The sequence below is a fragment of the Mustela lutreola genome, chromosome 16 (assembly GCF_030435805.1).
Source record: "Mustela lutreola isolate mMusLut2 chromosome 16, mMusLut2.pri, whole genome shotgun sequence".
NCBI lineage: Eukaryota > Metazoa > Chordata > Mammalia > Carnivora > Mustelidae > Mustela > Mustela lutreola.
In genome coordinates this window covers 29,757,067-29,781,465 of record NC_081305.1, presented here as the reverse complement: position 1 = coordinate 29,781,465, position 24,399 = coordinate 29,757,067, and the positions used below count along the sequence as shown (strand labels likewise).

At 39.6% G+C, this 24,399-nt stretch overlaps 1 protein-coding gene across 3 annotated transcripts in view; it reads left to right on the top strand.

The window, feature by feature from the left end:
• Positions 1-24,399, top strand: part of RBL2 (RB transcriptional corepressor like 2) — a 54,791-nt gene that overhangs the window by 21,007 nt on the left and 9,385 nt on the right. For all 3 annotated transcript variants that reach the window (XM_059153573.1, XM_059153574.1, XM_059153575.1), the window contains 13 exons: positions 2,402-2,568; positions 6,721-6,827; positions 7,750-7,853; positions 10,492-10,629; positions 11,763-11,927; positions 12,664-12,775; positions 15,980-16,249; positions 16,434-16,714; positions 16,806-16,982; positions 21,100-21,171; positions 21,835-21,940; positions 22,510-22,715; positions 23,327-23,491. In XM_059153573.1, the coding sequence (XP_059009556.1) occupies positions 2,402-2,568; positions 6,721-6,827; positions 7,750-7,853; positions 10,492-10,629; positions 11,763-11,927; positions 12,664-12,775; positions 15,980-16,249; positions 16,434-16,714; positions 16,806-16,982; positions 21,100-21,171; positions 21,835-21,940; positions 22,510-22,715; positions 23,327-23,491 (2,070 nt within the window). The remainder of the gene's footprint in view (positions 1-2,401; positions 2,569-6,720; positions 6,828-7,749; positions 7,854-10,491; positions 10,630-11,762; positions 11,928-12,663; positions 12,776-15,979; positions 16,250-16,433; positions 16,715-16,805; positions 16,983-21,099; positions 21,172-21,834; positions 21,941-22,509; positions 22,716-23,326; positions 23,492-24,399) is intronic.

Genomic DNA, 24,399 nt, shown 5'->3' with positions numbered 1-24,399 from the left:
TCCGTATTACGATGGTATGTTAGTTTGAGATGCCTTTTTAGGTGTCCTCGCAGAGATGCTGAGTAGGCAGTTTCTGTATACAAGACTGGAGTTCACAAAGAGGTCAGGGCTGTGTGTATGCAGTCAGGAGACATCATGTTATAGGTGGCTTTTAAAGCCATGGAATGAAGAGAAGTCACCTGGCGGTATAAGCTGATGGAGAATAAGAGGTCTAAGGCTAGAGTTCTGAGGCACTCCAAAATTTGGAGAGGGACTGTCCTACTATTTAAAAATACCTATATTTATACCTGAGTCAAAGAAAGACTCCTATTGGTCAGAATGCACAGGTTGCCTGAAGCCAAGAACTGAACGGTGCTGCCGAGAAGCCGCACGCTGACCCTGAGGACCATGTGGGAGTCCTGCCTGGTTCCCTTTGCAGAGGCACAGCTCCCTGTGGGCCATGTGAAATGCTGCTGGCTGCTGTTGCTTTCCCGTGCAGGTGCAAGGTGTATACCCATTCCAGCACAGCACTGGTTTGTTTACAGGGAGGGAGCTGGCTCCAGGGGTAGTCTTCTGAATGTAGTTAACCTACACAGATCATTTTATTGATCTAAAAAAAATTACAGAATTAATTTCTTTGAAACCAAGTGGAAGTCTTGGCTCTATCCTGTTTAAATCACAGAGGAAGCATATAGATGTCTATGGCGATTTTCTGTGCTTATCTATACTGCATTAAACTTGAGTAGTTTGTTTTGCCGGGTGAAAGTTTTGCTGGGTGTTTTTACAAGTATTTCTAGAATAAATATACTTTCTACATAGGAAACATAGTTTATCTTGAATATTGAAAAAACACTCTTAAGCTATCTTAACCTTTCAGAATTTATTAGAAAAAATAGAAAAGATGTTTCACTGGCATATGTACTCATGCTTCAATTCTCAGACATTAAGTCATATATTTTTCATGTTTATATTCAAGAATGTTGACTTAAATGTATTTCCCTGAAGGTCTGTCTCCTTTACAGGGAAAAAGACAGATTCCTGTAACTAAAGGTAGAGGAGGGGCAGGAAGGCTGAAGAAAGCTGCTTGTTCTGGGTCAGGCTGTTTTCTCGTCCAAGAGTGTTGTTTTGTTCCACCTCTCCAAAGCAAATTTGATGACTTAGATGGGCTTTTGTTAAATCATGGAATTCATCTGGGCCAGGTTTAATTCATAGCTTTTTTTTTTTTTTTTCTTTTTCTGAGTAGTCAGAAAAAAGTAGTAGATGGGAGCTGTGAAGTTCTGTTTCTCAGGGATATTCTTTTTTTTTTTTTTTTTTTTTTTTAAGATTTCATTTATTTATTTGACAGACAGAGATTACAAGTAGGCAGAGAGGCAGGTGGAGAGAGGAGGAAAGCAGGCTTCCGGCTGAGTAGAGAGCCCGATGCGGGGCTCGATCCCAGGACCCTGAGATCATGACCTGAGCTGAAGGCAGAGCCACCCAGGCGCCCCTCTCAGGGATATTCTTAATAGGTTATTGTTGGGGCTCCTGGATGGCTCAGTTGGGCAAGTGGCTGCCTTCGGCTTAGGTCATAATCCCAGGGTTGTGGGATCGAATGCCACATTGTGCTCCCTGCTCAGCAGAGAGCAAGCTTCTCCCTCTCCCTCTGCCTGCCAGTCGGTCTCTCTCAATTTGTCAAATAAAAAGAAAAAAAATTAGTTATTCGTGCGCCTCGGTGGCTCAGTGGCTTAAAGCCTCTCTGCCTTTGGCTCAGGTCATGATCTCAGGGTCCTGGGATCAAGCCCCTCATCCAGCTCTCTGCTCAGCAGGGAGCCTGCTTCCTCCTCTCTGCCTGCCTGCTTCTCTGCCTACTTGTGATCTCTGTCAAATAAATAAATAAAATCTTTAAAAAATAAGTTATATTGCTTATTTGTGCCTTTTGGCTTAGGTTTGAAGTAGGGATACTAGGGAACTATGCCTTATCTTAAAGGTTTACTTTTTTTTCTTTTAAAGGTTTTGTTATTTATTAGTGAGTGAGAGAGAGCGAGCACCAGCAGGGGGTGAGGGGGGAAGGGGGAGGAGGGAAGAGGGAGAAGCAGACTCCCCCTCCCCGCTGAGCAGGAAGCCCCATGTGGAGCTTGATCCCAGGAACCTGAGATCGTGACTTGAAGCCAAAGCAGACGTTTAACTTACTGAGCCACCCAGGCATCCCTTAAAGGTTTAACTTTTAAGAGATAAATGTCCTTGTGGGCTAAAATACAAATTGTCCTTTCATACAGCTTCACACAGAGGGTGAGGGCGGTAGCTCCTTGTGGCATTGTTATGTTTAGATTCCAAGAATGGTGATATTTGATTCATTAAAATGTATTGATAAAGTCTGATTGGTTTAAATCTCATTGAAAGTCCTTCTGACCCAAAGTGATGTTCTTCTCCTCCCCCAACTTAGTCTAAAGCACTTAGAATCTCCACACCACTTACCGGTGTGAGGTACGTGAAGGATAACAGCCCTTGTGTGACCCCAGTGTCTACGGCCACACACAGCTTGAGCCGTCTTCACACCATGCTAACAGGCCTCAGGAATGCACCAAGTGAGAAACTGGAACAGATTCTAAGGTTAGTTTGAGCCCTTCTTTCCTTCTAAGATTTGATCCTTGACCATTTTCTATTTCAGTTTTTTAACTTTTAGTGCCTTAATTCACTCATTATTAATCATATACCAGTTGCATGCTCAGACCCTGTTAGTCTGTGGAGGACCTAGTAATATGGGATGTATGAATGGAAGGTGATCATTTTTCCTCAGTATCTTAATGTGTTCCAGCTGTTACCACAGGACACCGTAGACTGGGTGACTTAAAAGCAATAGTATCAAGGTGCCAAGGTGCAGTGTTTGGTGAGAACTGCTTCCTGGTCTGTCTTTCTGCTGTCCACACATGCTGTGAGGAGGCAGGGGAGCTCTCTAGGGCCTCTTCTACAGGGACACTAGTCCCAGTGATGTGGGCTCCACTGTCATGACCTAATCACCTCCCAAAGGCCCCCTGCCAAATACTGTCACATTGGGGATTAGGTTTCAACATTAGGTTTCAAGAATTTGGAGGGGGAACACAAAAATTCAGTCCATGGCATTCAGATTTCTCTTACGTATTTTGGGAGATGGTAACTAACAGCACTATGCACTGTAGGTTAAAGCACCAGACTACTACCAACTGTTCTATCTTAAGATTTCAGGGAAAGAGGGATCAATAGGGGCACCTGGGTGGCCCAGTGGGTTAAAGCTTCTGCCTTAGGCTCAGGTCATGATCCCGGGGTCCTGGGGTCGAGCCCCGAATCAGGCTCTCTGCTCAGCCAGGAGTCTGCTTCCCTTCCTCTCTCTCGGCCTGCCTCTATGCCTACTTGTGATCTCTGTCTGTCAAATAAATAAATAACGTCTTTAAAAAAAAAAGAGGGGGGGGGATCAGTAAAGATGGGAGTTGTCAAAGGACTCCATGCAGAGGATTGAACCTGAACAAATTCCTGAGGTGTTGGGTCAGATTTGAAAACATAAACCCTTAATATTTATAGCTAATGTCATACCACTGTAACTTCTGTAAGCTCCATAGAATACCCTTCCCCTGAAAACGACGTTAACTGCCTTTAGTCCTTGATCTGCCTAAGACTGGTGGGAATATCACTGAGCTTTGGTGAAAAGCATAATAGACTGATCTCATGACCTGTGCATACTTTTTGCAAATTTATTTGAAAAAACTACCTTCAAGGCCCTTCCTAGTTCTAAAAAGTATAGGATTTGTTGACATAGACCCTGTAGGAGCCCATTTTGTTTCTGGTGGTAAAGTGTAAGAAGGTCCAGTATACACACTTGAGTAATTTCTTTTTCATAGCTAGACTTACTAAACCATGAAGTCTGCTTTATTTATAAACTTGATTGTGATTAATACCCAGTAGGCCATGTTGTATGGCCTCTTTCTAAGTCATGTTTCTCAGACCTTGTATACTTAGAATAGAGAAGCATTTTATAAATACATTTTAGAAGATTGACTTAGTCTTTATATCTTACTGATCACTTTGGCATCCCTAACCAGGTATAGCAGCTTCTTTAATCACCATTAGTGGGGTTAAATATTACCAGTAAATACTAGGTAAAACCAAAGAGTCCTGTTTTCTGAAAGGTACCTGTGTGTGTTCATAAATAAAACTTTCCTTGTATATGATATTCAGTAGCTAACTCTTGGAGGATTATAACTGATTTTTGTTTTCTTTGTAATTTTCTAAATTTGCTAAGCCTTTACAATGAGTATGTATGTCTATGATCATGATTAAAAAAAAAAACATACTTGCTTCAGCACAGTCATGCTGAGCTAGCATCGGCCCCTGGAATTGGATAGGGCTGCAATCCTTGCTGTGCCCACCTCTTACCATACCTCTGGACCGTGGACCCCCACAAATGAGTGAGCTTCAGGTCTTTGTGAAAATGTGTAGCAGGATCCAAGCATTCTGCACACACAGGAAATGTGCTTCCTGAAGGAGTGAGTGGAGAGCATGGAGGGTAAAATACTACTTGGTACTCATAAAACTAAATCAGAAGAAAATACCAAGAAAGAAAAAACAGAAGGTGGAGGAAAGCTTAAAGACAGAACAACCATCAAGTGAGGAAAGTGGTCTAGAAATTGATAGTGAAGGTGTGACTGAACCAGAAACTGACACTCCTGAAGAAATGGGAGCTAGGGGGCACCTGGGATGCTAGTGGGTTAAAGTCTCTGCCTTTGGCTCAGGTCATGATCCCAGAGTCCTGGGATCAAGCTCAGCATTGTATCGGGCTCTCTGGTCAGGGAGCCTGCTTCCCCCCGCCTCTCTCTGCCTGCCTCTCTGCTTACTTGTGATCTCTGTCTGTCAAATAAATAAATAAATAAAATCTTAAAAAAAAAAAAAGAAAGAAAGAAATGGGAGATGACAGTGTAGGGGTGACTGGGGAAATGATAGATCAGGCAAGTGATAAAGAAGTGGCTGCCATTGATGCCCTAAATGATGGTGAGCTACAGAAAGCTATTGGCTTGTTCACTGAGGTCATCAAGCTGAATCCTCGCTTGGCCATTTTGTATGCCAAGAGAGCTGGTGTGGTCATCAAATTACAGAACCCAAATGCTGCCATCTCAGACTGTGACAGAGCTATAGAAATAAAGAAATAAATCCTGATTCCGCTCAGCCTTACAAGGGGCGAGGGAAAGCACACAGACTTCTGGGCCACTGGGAAGAAGCAGCACATGATCTTGCCCTTGCTGGTGAACTGGGTTATGATGAAGGTGCCTGACATATGCTGGAAGAAGTTCAGCCGAGGGCCAGAAAATTGCCAAACAGAGAGAAGGTATGAGTGAGAAAGTGAGCATGAAAGATCAAAGAAAGAATAGAAAGGGTTAAGAAGGTTTGGGAAGAATATGAGGAACCTCAGAGGGAGGAAGAAGCCAGATGACCAGACTAACTCTTTTCTAGGTGTCAATCCCGTGGGAATGCGTGAAATGGTGGGGCAAGCCAGGAATGGAAGGGATGCCTGGGCTCAGTGAAATTCTTAGTGACCCAAAGGTCCTTGCCACTCAGGATCCAGAAGTTATGGTGGCCTTCTGGGATGTAGCCTAGAACCCGGTAAATGTGGCAAATATCAGAGCAACCCAAAGGTTATGAATCTCGTCAGTAAATTGTCAAATTTGGAGGTCAAGCATAATGCCCTTCAGATAAAACCCTTGCTGAAGGAAAAACAACATAGATCACGTGATGGATGTCATAGTAATACAGGGTGCCTCTGACCTCATGGAGGGAATGTTGGGGTGCTGGGAAGAGTCCCTACGCCTCAGCCCCATGTGCAACCCAGACATTTTGTAGTGGTTTGCCAGTGGGTATCCATTCGCATCATGTTTTCCTACCAGGAATTCGTACTAGGAATTATAAACCTTAAAAATACTTAAAAATAAGTTAAAAGGGTGTGTTAATTCCTTAAAAAAAAGATGAAAATGTTATTCCACAGGCCCACATGATGGATTAGGGCACGATGCAGATAATGCTTTTGCATTGAATATATATTGCCTTTTTAGCTTTAAAAAAAAAAAATCAAGGAAATAAACCTCGTTTTGAAGGAAAATAGGTAGAGTGGCAGTAATGGCTTGTATGAGTCTGTAGTATAGTTTATATACCTCCTCATTCTGTTTTCTTCCAGGAGTTGCTAATGGGAGTTGTGTTGCCCTCTGGGGAAAGGATAGAAGGCAGTTTTGTTTGTTACCAGTGATTGCAGATGTGTAGGGTAGATGAGGGCCAGTCAAGAAGGCTAATAAGCTTAATTGCAATGAAGGTACAGTTCCGTGTAAGAAATATTTTTTTCACTCAAAATGGTTATACCAATACTTCTGATAAGGAGGTATGGAATTTCCTAGAATAATTTGGGAAGTGTGTAGTTTTTTTTAAGACTTTTAAAAGATTATATTTATTTATTTGACAGAGATCACAAGTAGGCAGAGAGGCAGGCTGAGACAGAGAGGGGAAGCAGGCTCCCTGCTGAGCAGAGAGCCGGATGTGGGACTCGATCCCAGGAACCTGAGATCATGACCTGAGCCGAAGGCAGAGGCTTTAACCCACTGAGCCACCCAAGCACCCTAGTTTTTGTTCAAAGTATTTTATATTTACAGGTTAGTTAAATTACAGAGTTATAAATAGTTTATTACTTTGTGACTGGGCTAGACCTTTAAGTTGAATAATTTCTTACTCTTTTTTTTTTTTTTTTTTTAGGACATGTTCCAGAGATCCAACACAGGCCATTGCCAACAGATTGAAAGAAATGTATGAGATATATTCTCAGCATTGCCAGCCAGATGAGGATTTCAGTAGTTCTAAAGGTAAGGCTTCATACTGTCCATCTTGTTCTCATCTTTGAAGTTTAACTACATGGAGTCTGTCCTTCATAAGTGAATCAGAAATACGAAGAATAGATTTAGGGCTTTAGATTGATGGCTACAATATGAATGTCCAACTTTTCTGTTAACCAAGTGGTTTCTGGGCCCTTCTCCATACGATAAAATGTAGACTGATATCTGGTACTTTGTTGGCAAAATCTTTAGTTCCATTTGTAGACTGGATATTATTAGATTCAGAAGTGTAGTGATTCTTCAAAATGTGAAGAATAAGTTCAGAAGATACAGCTGTTCCATGCCCAGACCTGCCCTAGAAGTTGTCTGATGTCATAAAGTAGAAACAGGTATGAGTGGAATAGTAAACCAGTTATATATACCTTTTAGCATAGAGCTGCTTAGTTCAAACTTACCAAAAAAAAAAAAGTATGACTCTTAATGGAATGCTATTACAGTTTTTTAAGTGGAAATTTCATTTCACAGGGACACCTGGTGGCTCAGTTGGTTAAGTGTCTGCCTTTGGCCCAGGTCATGGTCCCAGGGTCCTGGGGACTGAGTCCTGCATCAGGCTCCCTACTCAGCATCTGCTGCTTCTCCTCTCTCTCTCTCTCTCTCTGCTGCTCCCCTTGCTTGTGCTCTCTTCCTCTCTTTCTCTCACTGTCAAATAAATAAATAAAATCTTTTTTTAAAATTCATTTTACAGTTTTAGAAAAATGTTAGTGTTACTGTGGTTACCATGAAGAAAATTAAGAAGTCATAGGAATGATTGGAACAGCAGCTGTACAAAGTGCATATATATATGAAGTTATTGGTTGGTTTTTAAATTTTATTTTGTGGGCAGCAAATGGAGTAGACTCTCACTTTCTACAGTGTGTTCTTTGCATGTGACTTTTATCTTTTATTTATGCAGAAATTGCCAGCAAACATTTTCGTTTTGCGGAGATGCTTTACTATAAAGTACTAGAATCTGTTATTGAACAGGAACAGAAAAGACTGGGAGACATGGATTTATCTGTGAGTAAATCACCAATGCATTGGTGCATAATAAAAATGTAGTTTCCTTTCAGCCCTACTCATACAAAACCTAGACTAAACTAAACAAAGATAAAACTATAGCTTTGAGGGAGTAAGATTGGCAGCTGAGGAAACTCGTGTCTTGAGTGTCTTTGCCTCCAGTCCCCCACTTACTGTTCTCAGTGTGGCAGGCTGTGTAGTAGAACTCATGGCTTCTGTGGGCAGTTAAGATTCCATAGTCAAAGACTGAATCATTCAGACTTAAGGTAAATTGAGTTTTTAGGGTGCATGAACTTGTTAATCGGCACGCTCCCCAAACAAACCTTGCACAGCAAGAGTAAGTTGAGCATTGACTAGATAGGACTTTAACATAAATATTCAGCCATTGCTCTTTGACTAAGAAAATTATTTTTTCCAGATTTTACTAGTTAAGAAATATAAATTGGTCTTGAAATAAGTAGTATTTACTTTTAATGACATCAGTAAAAATGACTTTTAAAAACTATTTTTTAAAATAACATTTTGGAGAAAATTATAAAGCTGACCAATAATTATTCTAATTTCTTCTATTTACTTTTATTTTTGTACATGAAATTATGGCTGTAGGAATTTAAAAAGCTGTTAAGACAGAGGGAGCCTGGGTGGCTCAGTGGGTTAAGCCACTGCCTTCGGCTCGGGTCATGATCTCAGGGTCCTGGGATCGAGTCCCGCTTTGGGCTCTCTGCTCCGAGGGGAGCCTGCTTCCTCCTCTCTCTCTCTCTGCCTGCCTCTCTGCCTACTTGTAATCTCTCTCTGTCAAATAAATAAATAAAATCTTAAAAAAAAAAAAAAAGCTGTTAAGACAAATTTTTAAATTTTGAGACACATACAGAAGGGTGTATAAAACAGCTGCAGTTTAGGGGCTGATAAAAAGAAGATACCTGGGTGCCTGGGTGGCTCAGTGGGTTGGGCCGCTGCCTTCGGCTCAGGTCATGATCTCAGGGTCCTGGGATCGAGTCCCGCATCGGGCTCTCTGCTCAGCAGGGAGCCTGCTTCCTCCTCTCTCTCTCTCTGCCTGCCTCTCTGCCTACTTGTGATCTCCGTCTGTCAAATAAATAAATAAAATCTTTAAAAAAAAAAAAAAAAAAAAAAAAAAGAAGATACCTTTATACCCACCTCAAAAACTTATAAAACAATTTTTTATCGTAGTAAAATATACATAACATAAAATTTGGCATTTTAAGCATTATTGAGTGTACAGTTCAGTGGCATTAAGTACATTCACAGTGATGTGCAACCCTCACCACCAGCCATCTTCAGAACTTTTTCATCATCCCCAACTGAAAGTCTGTGTCCATTAAGCAATGACTCCCCCCATCTCACCTCCCTTGAGTTCTGGTAATCTCTTCTTTCTGTCTCTACAGATTAACCTCTTCTAGGTATAATACAGTATTCTTTTGTGTCTCGTGTATTTCACTTGGCATGACGTGTTCAAGGTTCATCCATGTTTTAGCATGTCAGAATTTCCTTTTCAAGGCTGAACAGTATTCAGAATATTACTCATAATCAACAATATATAATTGTTTGCCTTTTTTTGGTCAAGTTGTAGGAGTTGTTTACGTATTCTGGATATTAATCCCTTATATATGATTTACAAACATTTTCTCCCATTCTGTGGGTTGTGTCTTTATTTCATTGATAGTGTCCTTTGATAGACAAAAGGTTTTAATTTTGATGAAGCCCAATTTATTTTTATTCTCCTGTTTCCTGTGTTTTTGGTGTCTAAGTAACTTTTTAATTCAAAAATAGCAAATGTTGGGGCGCCTGGGAGGCTCAGTGGGTTAAGCCACTGCCTTAGGCTCAGGACATGATCCCAGGGTCCTGGGATCAAGCCCTGCATCGGGCTCTCTCTGCTCAGCAGGGAGCCTGCTTCCTCCTCTCTCTCTCTGCCTGCCTCTCTGCCTACTTGTGATCTCTGTCTGTCAAATAAATAAATAAAATCTTTAAAAAAAAAAAAAAAAGCAAATGTTTATGTACAGATTTGGAAAATTAATAACCAAGAAAAAAAGGGGGGGAATGTAATTATGTCTCCTGAGAGAAGTATGTGCGCTTGTGGCCCGTGATCATGCAGCTAGTCACCTGCTTTCCAGCTGGCTTTCTCTGACAGTGGCCTCCAACTGTAAATACGATTTTGTAACCTCTTTCCACATTATTATTTCCCTAAGCAGCAGGGTGTTTGTATATTTTTGTTAGGGATATAATATTTTATCAGCTGTATTTCATAATATGTAAGGTTTTTGAAAGTTCTTACACATTTTTTTAATACTTGTTTTGCTAAAACATGGGCTTATTTATCAAGCTAAGAAAAGTTCTATAAGAAAGTAAGCACATGGGGGGTGGGGTTATGGACACTGGGGAGGGTATGTGCTATGGTGAGTGTTGCGAATTGTGTAAACCTGGTGATTCACAGCCCTGTACCCCTGGGGATAAAAATATATGTTTATAAAAAATAAAAAATTAAAAAAAAAAGAAAGCACATAGTTCTCACTACCTCAGAAAATAAGACTTCCTTTCATATTTTTATTTAACTTGACTGGGTAGGAAATGTCTTTGTTAGAGTAGGCTAATGTTTCTAAATGTTAATACCTTTGTTTTATAGGGCATTCTGGAGCAAGATGCATTCCATAGATCGCTTTTGGCCTGCTGCCTTGAGGTCGTTACTTTTTCTTACAAGCCTCCTGGGAATTTTCCATTTATTACTGAAATATTTGATGTGCCACTTTATCATTTTTATAAGGTATTTTAAAAATCTGTTACTGATGAGGAAATTGTAGATGTGACCATCTTCCTATTGTTAGCTGGCTAATTCATTTTGCTACCTAAGTACATCTCTTCTCTTTTTAATTATATATTTAATAGTTTTTACTCTATCTGGGGAGAAGAAATAGAAGAGTCCTAAGAACTATTTAAATTCTTCTCAAACAGTATAAAGGCCAATTTACGGTAAAAGCTTTATTTGATTCTTCCTTTTATCTGCTATTGACCTTTAGGATACTTTGATTTTATTGTCTAGGAAACCTTTCAAAAAAAGTAGCAAACCAGTAGCTAATCCTATATAACAACCTTTTAAAATTTTTTTATTTTAATTAATTAAGTAGGCTCCACTCCCAGTGCAGAGCCCAACTCCAGGCTTGAAATCATGACCCTGAGATCAAGACCTGAGCTTAAAATCAAGAGACCTGACTGAACCACTCAGGTGTCCCAACCTTTTTTTACTTTATGGAAATAACATTGAAAGTCTTTGAGAAGAAAAAAGTTCTCTTTCCCTTGTTATATAGAAGTGCAGAGTGATGGCATTGATTTGGTAATTATTTGTCTTGATATGGATTTAGTGTATGGGTTTATCTTAATTATTATATAGTAGTCAAAATCAATGTTTTTTAGTGGCATGGATTGAATGTTTAGAATTTTTGTTTTATTTATTTATTTACTTATTGATGTATTTATTATTTTTCTAAGTAATCTCTACACCCAACATGGGGCTTGAACATAACAGTCCCAAAAGTAAGATTCAGATACTTTACCAACTGAGGAGCCAGGTGCCCCTAGAGTTTTTAAATGTGAAATTTTAAGAGTAATATTTTTCAGCTTAATAGAAAAGGCATCTTTATTCTTTGAAAAATGTTTAAAATATGCCATTAGAAGATTTTCTATAATTCCTACATGAATTTTAAATAATTATTTATAAAGACAGTGAAGGGAAGACCAACTGTTTCAAAATAGTATTGTTATTTAGATTTGTAATTTCTGATTAATTACCTGTTTTATCTATAAATATGTAAAAAACCAAAATGTACCCATTTTGCTTCACACTTACTAAGTTTTTGGTGACAAAAATAATTATTAAAGCAGGGCATTTTTAAATTTCAGGTGATAGAAGTATTCATTAGAGCAGAAGATGGTCTTTGTAGAGAGGTGGTAAAACACCTTAATCAGATTGAAGAACAGATCTTGGATCATTTGGCATGGAAACCAGAGTCTCCACTCTGGGACAGAATTAGAGACAATGAAAACAGAGTTCCTACTTGTGAAGAGGTTTGTGAAAATACCTTAACATCTCTCTATAACAAAAGTGCATCAGTAACTAGTCAGTTTATATTGCTCACTGAGAGCAGTTAAACTTGGTGTCTTCGGGGACGCCTGGGTGGCTCAGTGGTTAAGCCGCTGCCTTCGGCTCAGGTCATGATCTCAGGGTCCTGGGATCGAGTCCCGCATCGGGCTCTCTGCTCAGCAGGGAGCCTGCTTCCTCCTCTCTCTCTCTGCCTGCCTCTCTGCCTACTTGTGATTTCTCTCTGTCAAATAAATAAATAAAATCTTAAAAAAAAAAAAAAAAACTTGGTGTCTTCGTTATGTGAAGTGGGAGGGTGGCAGTTGGGTTTAATATGGTACAGTCACCCCTGTATCTGAGAAAAATCCTCTAAGTCTAGGAGTCAGAAATAATGCTTGATGGCTGTAAAGCTCAGTGCCAGAGTAAGAATTCAGTGTTCTCTCTTAATTTTTAGTACAGTTTCTGTACCTTAGAATGGTTGGTATTCGGATTCTCTAAATCAGTAATGAAGACTGATTCATATTTAGTATTCAGCTATTAGCTTTGAATTTTTTAAGCCTGCCAGACTTTTTTTCAACTTCAGTATGAAACTGGAGAAGACAGCTGATTTTATTTAGGTCGAGTAACTGGTGAGCATGTTTTGTTTTGCCTTAGATTGTGACTGTATTTCTAATGAAACTGCCTTTTCGAATAATGACACTCTGTGTATATCATTCTTTATAGGTTATGCCACCTCAGAATCTGGAAAGAGCTGATGATATTTGTATTGCTGGCTCTCCTTTGACTCCCAGAAGGGTGAGTGAAGTTCGTGCTGATACTGGAGGACTTGGAAGAAGTAAGTTTAAAGTAGCAGAGGGAATATTTGGGAGCCTAATATCTGGGAATTGAAATTCTATCTAAAACTACAAGTGAAGTTAATGGAGTTTATATAGAAGAAATATTTTGTGCATTATAGTACTACATGGATCACTTAAAAGTAATGCTTTTGAAGAATAAGAACACAGGAAGAGGCATGTAGTAACAGGTGACTATAAAAAGAGAATGCTGTGTATTAATGTGATTCTTATATTTGAAGTGTGTGTTTATATATAAGCATATAGAAGAGCTGAAATGGGAAAACCGAACTGTTAAGAACAATTATTATTGGACGATAGAATTCCTGGTGCTTTCGGTAAATTTTTTTTTTTTAAGATTTTATTTATTTATTTGGCAGAGAGAGACACAGCGAGAGAGGGAACACAGGCAGGGGGAGTGGGAGAGGGAGAAGCGGGCTTGCCACTGAGCAGAGAGCCCCACGTGGGGCTTGATCCAGGACCCTGAGATCATGACCTGAGCAGAAGGCAGAGGCTTAATGACAGCCACCCAGAGGCCCCTGCTTTCTGTAAAATTTTTAAGATGAATATGTATTTCTTCTAAAATAAGAAGAGGGACACCTGGGTGGCTCAGTTAGTTGAACGTCCAACTCTTGATTTCAGCTCAGGTCATAATGTTGGCATTGTGGGATTGAGCTCCAAGTTTGGCTTCATGCTTGGCACAGAGTCTGCTTGAGTTTCTCCTCCTCTGCCCCTCCCCCTGCTCTCTCAAATAAATAAATCTTAAAAAAAAAAACAACTCAGGGGTGTCTGGGTGGCTCAGTGGGTTAAGCCTCTGCCTTTGGCTCAGGTCATGATCCTGGGGTCCTGGGATTGAGCCCCACATCAGGCTCTCTGTTCAGCGGGGAGCTGGCTTCCTCTTCTCTTTCTGCCTTCTCTCTGCCTACTTGTGATCTGTCAAATAAATAAAATCTTAAAAAAAAAAAAAATCAGAACAGCGTTTTTTTGGTTACGTTAGTCCCCATACAGTCCTTCCATTAGTTTTTGATGTTGTGTTCCATGATTCATTATTTGCACGTAACACCCCTTCCTCTATGCAATCTGTGCCCTCCTTAATACCCATGACCAGGCTGTAGAGCTGTATGATGCAAGTAGGTATAGACAAGTGAGTTAAAAGTGGTGAATGGCCAGAGTGAGTTCAGCTTTGACTCTTGGCAGTCGAGCTGTGCTATACTGGTTAGTATGACAGTAGTGCTGGCCCAAGAAATAGAGAAAAGAGAAGTTTCGCTATTCATCTGATTATATTTAGGCGGCTTTTTAAAAAAAGTAACTTCTCTGCCCAATATAGGGCTTGAACTCAGAACCCCAAGATCAAGAGTCGAATGCTGTATGGGCTGAGTCAGCCAGGAGCCCTTTCAGGTAGCTAGCTCTCTGTAATGTCTTCCAGGTACAAGGTTTAAGTTTATACAGCTGAGACAAAACTGCTTTTTAAAAAAGTGATTCTGTAAATTCAGAGAGCTCTAAATCCTTGGATGCCATTAGAAGGATATTGTTGTTTCTAGATCAACCTTTTGATATATTCAATAAGCACTGGCTATAGACGAAAGATCAGTTTTAAAATCAGGAATCGTTTTATGTCCGTGCATACTCAATAAGTATGGATGAACTATATGAAAATGTCCTCATTTTTTGGAAGAGGTAGATTGGCTTAACTATTTTTCTGCTTTTACCTGCTTCAGACCCATAGATCTGACAGTTGGTCTTCCTCAGTCCTTTTTCTGTAGTTTTTTCCTTCCCTAGTCTATGGATTTGGGACCTGACTTTAAGCTTTATTTTCTTTGTACTCATCACTTTTCCAATTTCAATGTCTCTTAATGCCTTACAAGGTAATCATCAGTCATAATGCATTCTTTCTGACTGCAGCTTTGTTCCAAATACAAAGCTAGTGAGTTTATTGGCTTTTGTACCATTGAGAAATTGAAATGTTAAGCTATCAGCTGTCAGGACTTTTGTACTATTGAGAAATTGAAACATGAAGCTATAGGCTGTCAGGACTATTATTATCAATCCCCTTATGACCTCTCTACGTAGATTTTAAAACTTAAATAAACTACCGATATGCTGTTGGACATGCTGCTTGAAAATTCAGTCCTTGATGTGAATGTTTAACAACAGACCGTGCCATGATGGTTATAGAATTTGCTTCTATTTAGGATGATGAAGTTTTGGAAATAGTGGTGATGATTGCACAAAATTGTGAGTGGAATTAATGCCACTGAATAGTACACACTATAATGGTTAAACTGGCAAATTACATGTTATATATATTTATATTAAAGAAACTAATAACGTAATATACCCCAAACCATTGAATAGTACAATTTATTTTTTTATTTTTTTATTTTTTTTAAAGATTTTTTTATTTATTTATTTGACAGAGAGAGATCACAAGTAGGGAGAGAGGCAGGCAGAGAGAGAGGAAGGGAAGCAGGCCCCCCGCTGAGCAGAGAGCCCGATGCGGGACTCGATCCCAGGACCCTGAGATCATGACCTGAGCCGAAGGCAGCGGCTTAACCCACTGAGCCACCCAGGCGCCCTGAATAGTACAATTTAAATGATTAAAATGTATGTGAATTATATCTCAATAGAGTTGTTTAAAAAATATAATAAACTAAGCTTAATTGAGTCCAAAACACATAATATCCAATCTTGCTGAAGAACATTACTGAGCTTTAGTAATTTTCTGTGTGTGGAAAAAAGATAAAGATGAAAACTAATAAAACTGGGGTAAAATGCTCCCGGATGATATCATAGTAATATCACGTCCCCTTGAGTAGTGGCTTTACGGTAAAATCACATCATACGTGAGTGAATATCATCAAAAATATCATAGGAAAATAGAATAATTCTTTAAATTGCCCCTAAGTCATCAAGGTTCTGTAGGAACAGAATGTGGAGTTTGGTTGATTTAGCAGAAGCTGGAATAATGTAGGGAGCATTGTGCAACAAATAGAGAAATTTTCCTGTGTTTAAATTTTGCTCTTAATGATGTCTGGTTGAATTTTCATTAGTTGACTATAGCTGTGATATGACCCCTTTAATTTTTGTTTATGAAGTATTTCAGACACTAGCTTTGAACATAAGAGCTTGGATTCAGAAGTTAGATCTGAGTTTTCTTGAGTTAAACCGTTGGTTTGATGGGTTTTTGTTTTTGTTTTTAACTATAGGCATAACATCTCCAGCCACATTATATGACAGATACAGCTCCCCAGCAGCCAGCTCTACCAGAAGGCGTCTATTTGTTGAGAACGATAGCCCCTCTGATGGAGGGACACCTGGGCGCATTCCCCCCCAACCCCTAGTCAATGCTGTCCCTGTGCAGAATGTATCTGGGGATGCTGTTTCTGTCACACCAGTTCCTGGACAGACTTTGGTCACCATGGCAACAGCCACTGTCACGGCCAACAATGGACAAACAGTGACCATTCCCGTACAAGGTAAGGAAGGCAGGTTGGATATTGAGTTCTTTCTTGGTGGCCTTTATGGAAAGTCACCTGAGATTTGGCTGGAATGACAACGTGAGATAAGAGTGGAGCGGGGGAAGGAGGCTGGGAGGGGAGAAATTGCACACCCATGCCTGGAGAGCCTTTCATCATCCTCATTTTCTCCCTAACAAACTAGGTATTGCGAATGAAAATGGAGGGATAACGTTCTTCCCAGTCCAGGTCAATGTTGGAGGGCAGGCACAAGCTGTAACTGGCTCCATCCAGCCCCTGAGTGCTCAGGCCCTGGCTGGAAGCTTGAGCTCTCAACAGGTGACAGGAACAACGTTGCAAGTCCCTGGTCAGGTGGCCATTCAACAGATTTCCCCAGGTGGACACCAGCAGAAACAAGGCCCACCTTCAACTGGCAGCAGTATTAGACCGAGGAAGACTAGCTCTTTATCGCTTTTCTTTAGAAAGGTAATTTTTCATGTACCCTTGCCAGAGCAGAAGCTTGGGAAATACAAGTGTTAGGTAAACAAAATTGGAAATGTTTTTGTTTCTCTACCAGGTTTACCACTTGGCAGGAGTCCGCCTTCGGGATCTTTGTGCTAAACTGGATATTTCCGATGAACTGAGGAAAAAAATCTGGACCTGTTTTGAATTCTCCATAATTCAGTGTCCTGAACTTATGATGGACCGACATCTGGACCAGTTGTTGATGTGTGCCATTTATGTGATGGCAAAGGTAAGCACCATTTGGAATATAAAAGGAAAAAGTAAAGATACTAGCTCAGAACACTTCTAACAGTTTTACTGAGGTACAATCACTTCATTCATTCACTTTTTTAAAAAATTTTTTAAATTTATTTTCAGCATAACAGTATTCATTGTTTTTTTACCACACCCAGTGCTCCATGCAATCTGTGCCCTCTTCAATACCCACCACCTGGTTCCCCCAACCTCCCACCCCCCACCCCTTCAAAACCTTCAGATTGTTTTTCAGAGTCCATAGTCTCTCATGGTTCACCTCCTCTTCCAGTTGCTCTCAACTCCCTTCTCTCTAACTCCCCTCATTTTTAAGTAGGCCCCACACCCAGCATGGAGCCCAGCGTGGAGCTTGAACTCACAACTCTGAGATCCAAAACCTGAGCTGAGATCAAGAGTTGGGACACTTAACCAACTGAGCCACCCAACCACCCCTTAACTCACTCACTTAAAATGTACACCTCCTTGGATTTTAGTACATTTACAGATAACGTGCAGCCATCTCCACAGTAAATTTTAGAACATAATACTCCATTGTATGAGTATATGATATTTTGTTTATCCATCAGTTGATGGTCATCTGGGTATTTTAACTTTTCGGCTATTATGAATAATGCTTTCGTGAACATTTGTGTACAAGTTTTTGTGTGGACATGTTTTCATTTCTCTTTGATACGTACCTAAGAGTGGATTGCTAGCTAGGTCATATACTGTGTTTAACCATTGGAGGAACAGCCAGACTGCTTTTGCAAAGTCCCTGCACCATTTTGTATTTCAACCATTAGTATATGAAGGTTTTCATTTTTCTACCTTTTCATCAGCACTTTTTCTTTAAATATTTTATTTATTCATTCAACAGACAGCACAAGCAGGGGCAGTGGCAGGGAGAGGGAGAAGCAGGCTGCCCCCCTAAGCAGGGAACCTGGTGAGGGGCTTGATCCCAGGACCCTGGGATCATGGCCTGAACCAAAGGCAGATACTTAATTGACTGAGCCACCCAGGAGCCCCTCTTTTCAGCACTTTTTATTATTAGACATTGTTTTTTAAAATAACTTACTGAGGTGAAATTCACATAACATAAATGAGCCATTTTTAAATGAACAATTCAGTGGTGTTTGGTACATTCCCATTATTATACACCTAATCTTTATGTTGTTCCAAAACATTTCCATCCCTGCAGAGTAAAACTACTTAAGTAGGTTATTTTTCCTCCTCCCACTGGCTCCTGGTACCCACCATTCTGCTTTCTGTCTCTATGAATTTGGCTGTACCAGGTGCCTCTAGGAGTCATATAGTTTTTGTCTTTTTTTTTTTTTTTTTAAAGATTTTATTTATTTATTTATTTGACAGAGAGAGATCACAAGTAGGCAGAGAGGCAGGCAGAGAGAGAGAGGAGGAAGCAGGCTCCCTGCTGAGCAGAGAGCCCGATGCGGGACTCGATCCCAGGACCCTGAGATCATGACCTGAGCCGAAGGCAGCAGCTTAAACCACTGAGCCACCCAGGCGCCCAGTTTTTGTCTTTTTATGATTGGTTTATTTCAGTGAGTATAATGTCCTCAAGATTTATCCGTGTTGTAGCATGAGTTGTAATTTTGTTCCTTTGCAAGGCTGATTAAATACCACATTTTGCTTATCCATTCATCCAATGATGTCCACTTGGGTGGCTGGCACTTTTTAGCTATTGTGAATAATGTACTGTGAACATGAGTGTATGAATATCTCTCAAGTTTTTAGTTTCATTCTTTTGTTTTTATACTCAAAAGTGGAATTGCTGGGTCATGCGGTAATTCTGTGCTTAATTGCTGGAGAAATTTGCCATATTTTTCAGAGCAGCTACACCATTTTACATTCCCACCAGCAGTGCATGAGAGTTCTAAATCCTCTACATCCTTGCCAGCTTCTTTTCTCTTTTTTATTATAGTCATCCCAGTGAGTATTGATACATTCTGGTGGTTTTGACATATATTTCCCGAATGACTAATGATGTTGAGGGTCTTTTATTGTGCTTATTTGCTGTTTTTTTGAGTTTTTGCTTCTAGCCATCCCAGTCATTTGTATATCTTCTTTGGTGAAATACTGGTTTAAATTCTTTGCCCGTTTCTGATTTGGATGGTTTGTGCTTTTTTGTGATTGAGCCATAGTTCTTTATATGTTCTGGGTGCAGCTCTCTTGCCAGGTATTTGCAAATATTTTCTCTGTTTTTGCACTTCTGGATGTTATTGTGTTATTTGAAGCATAGTAATTTTTTATTTTGATTAAGTCCGTTTATTCTTTTGTTGTTTGTACTTTTGCTCTCGTATCTTAAGAATACATTGCCAAGGCGCGCCTGGGTGGCTCAGTGGGTTAGAGCCTCTGCCTTCAGCTCAGGTCATGATCCCAGGGTCCTGGGATCAAGCCCCGCATTGGGCTCTCTGCTCAGCGTGAGCATGCTTCCTCCTCTGTCTCTGCCTGTCTCTCTGCCCACTTGCGATCTCTATCAAATAAATAAATAAAATCTTAAAAAAAGAATACATTGCCAAATCCAAGGTCATGAATATTTGTTTTCTTCTAAAAGTTTTATAGTTTTAGGTTTTAACATTTAGGTCTGTGATCCATTCTGAGGAATTTTTATTCATGGAGGTAGGAGTCCAACTTCATTCTTTCACAGGAGGCTATCCAGTTGTTTTTATTAGGTAGTGAGAATATTTAAGGATCAACTCTCTTAGCAACTTCCCGGTATGTAATATTGTTAACTGTAGTCCCTATGCTAGATACTCAATCCCTAGAACTTACTCATAACTGGAAGTTTGTACTCTTTGACCAGCATCGCCCCACCCCCAGCATCTTAATGTATTAAAATCAGCTTCAGATTTATACTTAATTCCAGTGAGGAAAAAGAAGTGTCCTATGTAGCTGTTTCCTTTTAATCTTTGAGATGTATTGTGATATGTATTACATCCATAAGTGTTATAAATCCAACAACTGCATTGTTATTTGTAATTCTATGACTTCCAAAGGAGCTGAGAGAAGAAATATAATGTATAGCCTTTATTAATTTTATCATTTCTGATTCTCTTCATTGGTTCCTGTGGTTTTGAGTTGTCATCTGGAGTTATTTTCTTAGCCCAGTACAGCATTCCTCCTCTTACTGTGCCGTTTTTGGCAAATGTTGTTTCAGGTCCAATAACATATATATATATATAGTTTTATATAATGGCTTTTTAAATCAGTGAAGGAGAAATACACATTTTATGCTGTCTTTACAGTTACATAATTGTCTTTACCAGGGCTCTTTTTTTTTTTTTAATGTGTATTTGAATTGCTGGGGTCACTTGTTTTTAATTTGAACTTCTGGTATTTCTTGTAAGATTGGTCTTTTAGCAGCAAATTGTTTTTATTTGTATTTATTTCCCTTTTTGAAAGATAACTTTGTTGGACACCAAATTCTTAGTTTTTTACTTTGAGCACTTTGAATATGGTGTTCCACCGCCTCTTCGGTTCAGTCGTTTCTGATGAGAAGTTGCCTCTTACTTTACTGGGCTTCTGTGGATGTTGTCAAGATTTTCTCCCTTTCTTTGGCTCTCAACACTTTTACTATGTCTGGGTATGATCTCTTTGCATTTATTTTAGACTTGGAATTCTGGATGTGTGGGTTACTGTTTTTTAAATAAACCTGGGAAGTTTTCAGCCTTTATCATTTTTTTTTCCTGCTTCTCTCTGTGCTGAATGATGTTCACAGATCCCCTGAAGCTCTGTTAATTTTTCTTCCTTTCTTTCTCTGTGTTCTTCAGGTTTCACAATCTATTCCAAGTTGGCTAATTCATTTTTTCTTTGCCATTTTAGATCTGTTTTGTCCTTTTGGTGAATTTTTCATTTGGTAACTGTACTACTTTATTACAATCTGTGTTCAGATACCACCCACTCCCTCTTGTTGCTGAATTTTAGTATGTTTTCTTGAATAGATTGTTCATTTTGTATATGTCCTTAGGACCATTTCTAGAGACTTGAAATGCCTGTTTTTATAATTGTCACCAGTTTCACTGGGGAGTAGGTTCACAGAGCTCTTTAAAATATTTTGAAGTCCATTTCTCTCTCAGAATACTCTTATTCTTTGCCAGGTCACAAAAGAAGACAAGTCCTTCCAGAATATTATGCGTTGTTATAGGACTCAGCCACAGGCCCGCAGCCAGGTAATTACATTTCCTCTCAGGGCTGAAAATAAAGCTTAACATCTTTGATAAATATAAAAAATTAACCACAGTTAATTCTTTGGCCTTTTCTCCAAGATAAAAGCTAAGATTCTACTTTAAGGAAGTCTTTTCTTTAATCTGACAACTTTACATCTTGATTAGTTTAAGTCCTCTTTTCTCTAAAAGGTGAGGAGGTGGAGGTGAAATTTTTGATTCTTTCTTAATTTAGATAATCATAAGGGAGAATTTAGCAAGTTATTTGGTTTCTGTGTCACCTTTAGAAAACAATACTGTACATTTAACCAAGACAACATTTAAGGAAAATTTAAAACTCATTTCATCTTTAATACTATTCATTTATCTCAAGGGGTAGGTATGTAAGATCTTTGCTTGAGAATAGCTTGATTTTATGGTTGGGTGCTAGTATTGCCCTTTATATTACAGTATTATAGGCCATATTTGGAATTTGAAGCCCGACAGGCCCCAGTGTAAATCCTGGCTCTGTTATTTAACAGATAAATGACCTTGGCTGCATCTATTAACTTCCCTGAGGACAATAACTGTTACTACATGGAGCCACTGTGAGAATTTAATTACATGTCAAGGTCATTTAGTCCAAGATGTGCTCAACAGATCTGTCCCTTTCTCATGGTCTCTCTAAAGGTGTATAGAAGTGTTCTGATAAAAGGAAAAAGGAAAAGAAGAAATTCTGGCAGCAGTGATAGCAGAAGCCATCAGAACTCTCCAACAGAACTAAACAAAGACAGAAGTAAGTGTTTAGGGTCTTTATGAACACTAAGAAAACAAAATTAGGAGCTTCTCACTTTTTAGGCCTAAGGATTACTAAATGAAATTACAACTATATTAAAATAGTGGCAAAAAATTTGTTGGAACAATAAACAAAATCCTAAGTTTGGTGGCAAAGTTGTTTGTCCTTCCTCCCATAGCTTCGAGACACACTGTGCATAGCATTTTTCTCCAGGGAAATTAGAGAAGGTTTCAGGCAGGAATTTGTTGGCCTGAGTTCCAGAAAAGTCTGGTATGCCAACTGAAGCCGTGCTATGGAAATACCACCACTAATGGTTGATTTGCATCACTTAATGCAGGGCACAGGTCCTAGAAAATGTGGTATAATTTATTAGAACTACTCAGTAAGCCTTTGCATGGCAGGGGGTAAAGTTAATACTTACTAGTGTCTGTGCTTTGCTCCCTGGGGTTGAGAAGAGAGTGCCCACGTACAGCAGGTAGCTGTTCGCCTTTCTCTCACTGAACTTTCCTTTAAAAAACAATCTGCACTAGCGGGCTTTCTGCTTAACACCCTCTGTTTACCTGCTGCAGCCAGCAGAGACTCCAGTCCCGTCATGAGGTCCAACAGCACGTTGCCGGTTCCACAGCCTAGCAGCGCCCCTCCTACCCCAACTCGCCTCACCGGCGCCAACAGTGACATGGAAGAGGAGGAGAGGGGAGACCTCATTCAGTTCTACAACAATATCTACATAAAGCAGATTAAAACATTTGCCATGAAGTACTCACAGGCAAACGTAGTAAGTTTGACAGGGATTATGTCATACTCTTTTCACCTCTGAGGGAAGGGAAGTAACTTAGGTTGAGCTAGTCTTAGAACTATCGTTCTTTTGTTAAATAAAACTGAGGGAATCTCTAAGAGACATAATATGCCTAACCAACAGAATTTCTTTTTATCGTGAAGCATTTAAAGAGATGGTTTTTGGATTCCCTACAAATTACTGTAATGCACGCACGAGAGAGCATGCATCCACATTGTCCCAAACTTACCAGCTACAGTAACCTTCCAAGTTACTTAACTTTCTCTCTGCCTCTTGTCTCTTCGTATATCAAAGGGGAATAGGAGTCGACTCTAGCTTATAGGGTTGCTGTGGAGATTAAATGCCAGAATGGATTAAAAATGCTCAAACAGTGACTGGCATAAAATAAGCACTTAAGCGTCACTTGTTCTTCAAATGTAATTGTGGCTGCTAATGCATTACTCTTCAAAAAGCTACGGGTTTATTATACCTCACCACTCTGTCAATAAAAATAACTATTTCCATAAAAAAAATACCTGGCTAGAAATTTTGTTACCTTTCTTAGGCATATGGATTTTTACATTTGTTTTATTATTATTTTTTTTAAACAGATGGACGCTCCTCCACTCTCTCCCTATCCATTTGTAAGGACAGGTTCTCCTCGCCGGATACAGCTGTCTCAGAATCATCCGGTCTACATTTCTCCACATAAAAATGAAACAGTGCTTTCTCCTCGAGAAAAGATTTTCTACTACTTCAGCAACAGTCCTTCAAAGGTGAGCCCAATATAAATCTTGGCCTTTATTAACCCCAGAATGCCTAGGACGCTGGAATTGGGGTTAATGGGAAATGCTCAGTACTCCACCTCAATGATGGAAACTACCAGGGGAAAGTGACCAGTAAGTTCCAGTGGAACAAAATACAGGGGTCGGTGGGAGAACTTTAAGGCTGAAAATAGAGTAAAGGATTTAGATTTATTTTTATTCCTTTTCCTGTTTGTGCATATAGAGTTCACTCTGCTGTAAATCTGGAGTTTTATGGTTTTTACACCATTTAAAATGCAAGTTTTCCTAACAAAATTTGGATTTCTAAACTGATTATGGATTGTCTGTTTCTGGGACAGGTAGTGTCTCTGTCCTTTTGGATTCTTTGTCTAAGGAGAGAAACAGCAATTTGTACCGGTCAGTGGGACAGTCCTATTTAGGAGAGATTGGTGAGGCAGACGCTGCCAAACCAGTCTGTGGTGGGGAGGGAATTCTGCATCAGGTCTTAACAGAAGAAAAGTTAGCAAGATGCTGAGGTGTGGAAGGAAGGGGGATATCCAGGAGGCACCAGAAAAGTAAAGAAAAAAATATCCTTAAGGCAGTAAGGCTAGATCACTGGGAATCAGGTGCTGCATTTAGGAGCACAACTTGATCCTAAAGCCCCTTATGGGATGCTTGTATGCATAAAGATTGCTTAGAAAAACATATGCCTATGTTAGATACTCACCCTACAACCAACTAAATTCTGGATTAAATAAGAGTTAAATGGAAAAAATAAATACAGAGAGACTCTTCAAAAACAAACAAAGCAGTGTCAGCAGTACCATGAAGGAGAGGTTAGCTGGGGAGGGAACTAGAGAGAGAGGACACCCAAATAAATGCAGTGCATGATCTTGCACTGCATCCTACACAGAAAAGCA